General features: G+C 40.6%; 1 protein-coding gene across 6 annotated transcripts in view; it reads left to right on the forward strand.

Annotated features, from left to right (window-relative positions):
* Positions 1-7513, forward strand: part of nlk2 (nemo-like kinase, type 2) — a 176548-nt gene that overhangs the window by 144424 nt on the left and 24611 nt on the right. For 4 of the 6 annotated variants that reach the window (XR_007570637.1, XM_050056055.1, XM_050056040.1 and 1 more), the window contains exon 9: positions 2198-2396. Coding sequence is in view for 5 of the 6 variants with exons in the window: in XM_050056055.1 (XP_049912012.1) it covers positions 2198-2396 (199 nt within the window). In the remaining variant the exon portion in view is untranslated. Of the gene's footprint in view, positions 1-2197; positions 2397-2835; positions 3270-7513 lie in introns of those variants that run through there. The other 2 variants (XM_050056059.1, XM_050056060.1) reach the window with 2 other exon arrangements.

Below are 7513 nucleotides of genomic sequence, written 5' to 3' on the forward strand. Positions count from 1 at the left end.
CTGTAACTCCATCTGTGCACTCCTGCTCTCTCCTCCAGCTCGCTCATACACACACCAGCACGCGCACTCACACAGCCCTCCTCATCCCCGTCACACTCGCACCCCGCACCTCATTCAATCCCAAATATGCCATTAACTCACAGAACATTGACATTATAACAGAACATTTACTGCAGGGTCGCTACAATACATAGCCTATAACATTATCAAATCATAGCTTTAAAAAAAAACAAAAAACGTCATATCTGACCAGGCCCAGCCTGGGCCCGTCAGAGGGAGGGGGGCTCCCGGCCCGACCCGGCTTGGGCCCGCGGGCTGGGTCGGGCCAGGCTCGGGCTCTGGCAGAGAATCTAAGCTCTAGTCTGGACGTACTGGCCGCACGAGCTTGTTGAGCTAGGAGCCTCCCGGCTTTGTCACCCTGCTCAAAGAAGCGTTGCCTGCATTGTCTCAGTTGTCTCTCAACAATACCTGTCATTAGAAGATCATGCTCTGAATGTAACAGGAGGCGTTCTTTATAGAGAGAGGGGGAGGGGGAGGAGTATATTTCATCGAGTATGCAGAGCTCATCAAGGATTTCTGTTAGCCTAGCCTTTTCAGCTCTTCTCTTATGTAAAATGTATGAAATGACCTGCCCCCGCACAGAGCCTCCCATAAAATACCACTATCAACATCTGAAGATCTGTGTGGAAACAAAGTCTCTAAATGCACTATCTGAGAGCAAATCCGAACTGAATTTCCACAGCAGAGGGGGGACATAGCAGATGGGAAATTGATGTCAACCAAGGTAGGAGTGTGATCTGAGATGTCTATAGGATGGTATTTGCATGAGATGACTAGATGTAGCAAATTGTTATTGAGTAAAAAAAAGTCAATTCGTGAAAAAGTGTGGTGCCGGTGCGAAAAGAAAGAAAAAGATTTACTTTGAGGGTTAATAGATCTCCAGGGGTCGGAGAGTCCTAATTGTGAAGCGTAGTGCAGCACTACGTTGGCAGATTTGGAGATAGTAGCTTGTGTGGGCGATGATCTATCATGACTGACGTTTTGAACCAAATTCCAGTCCCCTGCCAAAATAATATGATGATTGTCAGCATTAGGAATTTGAGTGAAAAGCTTCGCAAAAAACTGGTCATCGTCGCAATTGGGAGCGTAAATAGAAGCTAGAATTACTGGGGTGCTCTTTAAGATGCCTGAAACTATAACATAACGGCCATTAGGATCTAATAATGAGTTTATCAATTCAAAACTAACATTCTTGTGAATAATAATTGCCGCCTCTCTGGCTTTATGGGAGAATTTCAAGTGGAAGATGTGGCCCATCCATGCCCTTTTAATACGAAGGGTGTCAGATAATTTAAGATGAGTTTCCTGTTAGAATATGATATCACTATTGAGATGTTGTAGCCGTGTCAGTACTTTACCAATCTTAGTAGCGCTGTTCATGCCTTTAGTATTCCAGGAGATCAAGCGTAGTCCTCTACCTGTTGAAGTCATGGCAGCAACCATCTAGGAAGTATCTTGAAGATAAGATGACTTGAATAAATACAGTCTTGGGAAAAAGGTAGAGATAGAAGAGAGGACGATAAAAAAGAAGCCAAAAAAGGAATGAGAAAGTAGAATAAGAAAAACTGCTGAGAAAGGAAAAAGGAGAAAGGGAGAAAAAATGTTAATAGTGAAGACAATAATAACAAAAACTAAAACAATAAACCGTGTGCATGAGGTGAATTTGAGTCCAAAATCTTACTCCTTCCAATGGTGGTTTCATTATGACACTATTATGCTAGTTTCATACTACTATGCTACATTGTGATCTGATCTAATTAATGTTTTTCTCACAATTTGGTTTGCAGGCGGGGCTGAATACATCACAGCACCTCAACATCAGCAGAGCTGTCCAGTTCATTTAGTCTGGACCAGTGATAACCATTTATTTATCCACAGCTGTCTATTTAAAAAGTTTGACAGGAATATTCACCAGTTTATCATCTTTGCCATAACTGACTAAAGTAAAAACTTGTATTCCATTAAGATATGAGGGTTTAAGATAGCATACATCATTCAAGACTGTGCTCAGAAAACATTATGTTTTGCCTTATTTGGATATTAATGGTTAAGTAATTAATAGTTAATGGCTGAGATAAATGTAACATGTAGTTAATAGTCTTGTTAATCACATACAACTTGTGTGTTTGGTCTCCAGTCAAAGAGGATTTCAGCAAAAGATGCCCTGGCTCACCCTTACCTGGACGAGGGTCGACTGCGCTACCATACATGCATGTGCAAATGCTGCTACACCACATCTTCTGGCCGTGTTTACACCAGTGACTTTGAGCCTGTCACAAATCCCAAGTTTGATGATGGCTTTGAGAAGAATCTGAGCTCTGTGAGACATGTCAAGGGTAAGTTTATCTGCTGAGCCCAGTTATGTTTGCTGTATAAAATACATATTAACATTGACAAAGAGGTTTAAAACAGAGCAGTATTTCTGACCCAGACCCAATAGATCCAAATAAGCATTAATATGTTTCATCACAGGGTGGCTATTCTTCAGTGGGCTATTTATGACTATTGGGTACTTAAACTTTGCAGCATTGGAGGTAAAACCAAACAAATCAGTCTGCACAATTAAATTCTCCGTTTTACTCCAAGAGTTGGAAGAGATGCCCAGCATAATCACATTTTAGCTGACAAAATGCTAAAACATGATTTTTTTCAGTGAGTAGGCCACACATTTTTAGAATTGGAGAATGTGACAGTCACTTTAGGCCTACAGCAATGATAAATGAAAACTGAAATGTTGAAAAACTGTATCCATTTCCATATAATTTCTTGTCAAAGCAACAGGAAGCCACTGGAGAGGGACACACCGCAGGTTACCTACCCCTGCCCTAAAGGCTTGGACATACTTTCCACGTTCTGCGTCTGTGGACAGCTGCAGACTACTGTTTGCACAGTTCCATTCATACTATGATTAATTCTCTGGGAACAACAAGAAAAATGCAAAAAAGATAACACCAATGTTTTTATCTATTGGCTCAATCTGGTGCAGGAGTAGGAGCCCCACTGAGACCCCCAGCTTATGGCTACTGCACATGTACTTAAAGTCCCCATGAAATGAAAAATATGTTTTTCCCAGTTTGAATCCTGTGTCCCTGTGTTAATTTATCATTTATCTCTTATTATTTGACAAATATATTTAAAAACAAAAATCACTATCAGAGTGTTTTTACACTACAATCCATGTCTTCTGTCTTTCTGTAAAACCAGGTAAATAGTTTCAAATGTTTGATGACTCATCCTGCACTTAGGGGTGTTACCCACACAGCCACACTGATGATACAAAACTGCTCCTCACCATTTGTTGGTTGTAGTAAACAGAGCAATATGGAGAGAAAGAGGAAGAGATGTGTGTTTGGATATCAGTGGGAAAAACCTTTATTTCATCTCCACAACAATGTGGCTGATGTCTCATTCATTCATCTCTCTCAAGATGTGAGATACCATTGTGACATGTAATCGAGGTAAATAAAGAAAGCACAAATAAAGGAAAAACAAAACAAAAACACTCATTCACACACCCCTAAACAAGGTAACAAATATTATATCAGAAATAATAAACTGCCACAGACTAAATACAAACATTTATCCCCTTTAATCCTCTTTAATCCTCTGTCTTCTTTGCATTGACATGAAAACAAGGTTTTGTTTTATCCATGTATCCATCCCTCCATATCCACAACAAAACGGGCCTCTTTATAGACAGTCTAAGGTCTCAGTACTTTGCTATACTATACTAAATTAAAACCCCCACCCCCAAGTCCATACAATTCAATATATGTACTTTCTTCCAGACTCTAAGAGTATTTTGAATCCATTTGTTATCTTTTTTTGGTTCTCACTTTTTTCTCAAGGAAAAGTAGGCGTTTCTTCGTGCCTTTGTAACGGGCCAGCTCTGTTGACTTTGATTTCGCTTGTATATTGTCCATAAGCCATGTTCGTAATATTTGTATTTGAGCTGCCTTATAATTCTACAAATTAGGGAGAGCCAAACCTCACTTTCTTTAAGGCAGTTTGAGTGTTTTCATATTGACCCTTGTTTTTTTTGTTCCATACAAATTTAAGTCAAATTCTATCCCAGCACCTACATGTGGTTGGATTGACACATTGATAGGAAATGCTTTAAATAAAACTAAGAATCGGGGAAGTACTGTATATTCATTTGAATTGTGTCAATCCTTCCCAATAATGACAAGGGGACTAAGCGCCATCTATAAGTCTTGTTTAATTCTTGTTTGTTGTTGATCATACTTATATTTATTTGTATTTGTATTTGTATATTCCATTTCACTGGAAAATACATCACAGTACAGCTTAAGATGCTCTCACTTCTGTTTCACTTCAGCGGTGCCCTGTGGATTTTTCTCCAAATGAACAAAAGTTATTTAATGTAGTTCTGTGCCTGTTTTTCAGGTGCAGATGTGATGTGTTCTGCCCCAAAGATGTGCAGTATTTGTCAGGTGGAGGCAGGTGTGCGCGTTGTTTGTGTTTGCAGTTGTCTCTTCCCTCACCACATAGGCATTTACAGTGAGGGAGAATCATACAAATAATAAGAGGATGATAATGTATTCCACTGGATTTACTGAGATCACAGAATTTATGACAGATAACAGGAAAATTCTCTTTCTGTGAAGACCAAGATTAATAGCGCAGTCATATCAGTGATGTGGAGGAAGCGACATGACCCGTTCCTTATTTAAAACCTTTAAAAGCGGGTACTCCACTGGAGGGATTCCCTGACAGGTCAGGGAACTTGTTAGGAGGAATGTCACTATAAACAGGAGACAGAGCAGAATGGAGGGAACCGGCATGGCAGTGAAGGCTCCACTAAAGAATGGAGCCTGGGCCCCAGTCAGTATGTGGATGATGCCTTTGGAGCCAGGGAAACCCCTGAATCACCAGCTGATCAGGTGCATTAATCAGGTGGAATGTTGGAGTCTCGTGATGATTACCTGTAATTATCTGTGTGTAACAGAAGATATGAGGTGCCCATCAAGAGCACTGGTATTAATTAACAAAAGTTTTCTGCTAAATCCCTAGCTGGTTGGATAGGGTGGAATCTAAGAAGTTAGTGTCAGCTCTGAAATCAGTGAACACAGGGAATGTGTGAGTATGTTTCGAGCTGGGAACAGAGCAAGGGGCGATTGGGCATTTCAGAGTAAATGGCTTGGCTCACCAGCGCCCTCTGGATTACTGGTGAGATTCTCCTTTTAGTGGACAGTTTGACACAAAATGTCTGCTCTGGCCAAAGTACAGGCAGCAGTCTGGCTTGGCTGAGTTGCATGGACTTCTCTGGTTTGCAAGGGATGCTCGAGACAGGCACCAAGCAAGGAAGACGGAGATGAAGATGGCAGCCGCAGCCTAAGCTGCCTGGACCCTATTGTTATCCTGCATGTTCTTCTTCTTTCTTCTTCTTCTTCCAAGGAAATCCAACTTCCCATATGTAAAAAATCACCAAACTTTGCACAAAGGTCCAGTCCCATGCCAGATTGCGTCAGCTGCAAAAACAGGCCAATAGTCCTGATGGTGGCGCTACAGCAAGCCTCTAAAGTTCAAAATTTTGAAAATTCATAACAAATCAACCATATGTGCTACAGATTTGCAACTTTCACCAAAATGTAGCCTCAATACTGAAGAAACTTTTGTACATTTAAACATATTGCAAATTATGAAGTCCATCACTGTTTTTTTCAAAAACTGTAAAACCTATGAAACCTATCTCCTCCCACAATTTTTGCTCAATTGACATCAAACTTGCTACAGAGCATTTTCAGACTGTCCTACATAAACGATCCACACAGATTTTTGATTTATCGAAAATTGAGCCTACAGTGCATCAAAATGTTTGACTGTAAAGGGTATTGTAAACATATACTTGCAAATTCTTGCTAAATACATTTTCAATGTTCACTGAAAAAATGACAAAATTTTGGAGTCATGGTAGATGATGTTTGGAAAATATCAGAATTTTATCTCAAAAACTGAATTTTTTACAGCATTTTGAATTTCGCTCTCATGACTCTCTCAATTGGAGTCAATGCAAAAATGGCATTTTTAAACATCAGTTTTTCACTTATGGAGCCAATAAATCATTGTTAAAAACAAATTACCAACATCTCCATGCTGTCTAGATGCAATTTGTGTATTTTCGGATTTTTGTCTTAAAGGGAAATTTCGGTTTATTTCAACCTGTCTCCTATCGTCCTAAATTTGTTTCAAGTGACTAGTGACTTAAAAATAATAGTTAGCATGTTAGCCGTTAGCCTAGATACAGCCAGGGCGCATAGTAGCGTCAGACCTGTTAAAACGTAAGTGAAAGAGCATACTTCAAGTGCAAAGTTAGTCCACTAAACAATGGACCTCATATCGTTAGGATAAACGACCGCCTCATATCGTTAGGATAAATGTCAGAGAACATATAGAAAACAACATGTAAACGTGCTGTCTTACCTTCCCGGTGTGTTGCCATGTTTGTTTACCATTTAGCTCTGCTTTCCAAAGCGCGGCTGAAATATCGCAAGAACAAGCAGTGATCTCATACAGTGCCTGAAATCTAGCGAGCTCTAGATAAAGTCCAGCTGAGTACTACTCCAGGTGGAGGTGTCTCGTCCTCGGTCACATGCAGACCTTGAAAATAAGGCAGCAACCGGTCCCATTCCTTGCAACAGAGGCATTCCTCTTCTGTGGGCATTGGGGCACAGCATTCACAGGTACACCACCAATCTCCAGAGCTACGTAGCCTTGCAGCAGCCATTCCTCCTCTCTCGTCCTCTACCTGTTGCGCCTCTCTCTCTCTCCTCCTCCGTTCTTCAATTTCATGAAGCTCTTCGTCAGTGTATTCTGGCTCAAATAAATAAGGGCGGCCATCAGACTCTGCAAAATCAAATTCCTCCTCCACAAAGTCGAAGTCTGGCAAAAAGTCAGCCATTATTCTATAAATCTTTCATAAAATAAATGAATGAACTTTTCAGGCTACTGTCCGGTTCTGCCTTCCAGCTGTTGCTGCTTGTTCTCGCGAGATTTCAGGCACGGTATGAGATCACTGCTTGTTCTCGTGATATTTCGACCGCGCTTTGGAAAGCAGAGCTAAATGGTAAACAAACATGGCACCACACAGGTAAGGTAAGACAACACGTTTACATGTCGTTTTCTATATGTTCTCTGACAAGCCTCAGCTCATGCAACATTTCCATATGAGAAATCTACCCAAACTTTTCATAAAGGTCCAGTCCCATGCCAGATGTCCTCAACTGGAAACACAAGACAATAGTCCTGATGGTGACGCTACAGCAAGCCTCTAAATTTCAAAACTTTGAAAATTCATAACAAATCAACCATATGTGCTACAGCTTTGGAACTTTCACTTTGAAATTTGCTTTTCCATGGCATGGATGGCTACTGTCTGGCACCCTGATGCTTGGCTTAGTCAATTTGTGAAGCCACACATGAACTGTCACTT

Source organism: Epinephelus moara, chromosome 2 (assembly GCF_006386435.1).
Source record: "Epinephelus moara isolate mb chromosome 2, YSFRI_EMoa_1.0, whole genome shotgun sequence".
Classification (NCBI taxonomy): Eukaryota; Metazoa; Chordata; class Actinopteri; order Perciformes; family Serranidae; genus Epinephelus; species Epinephelus moara.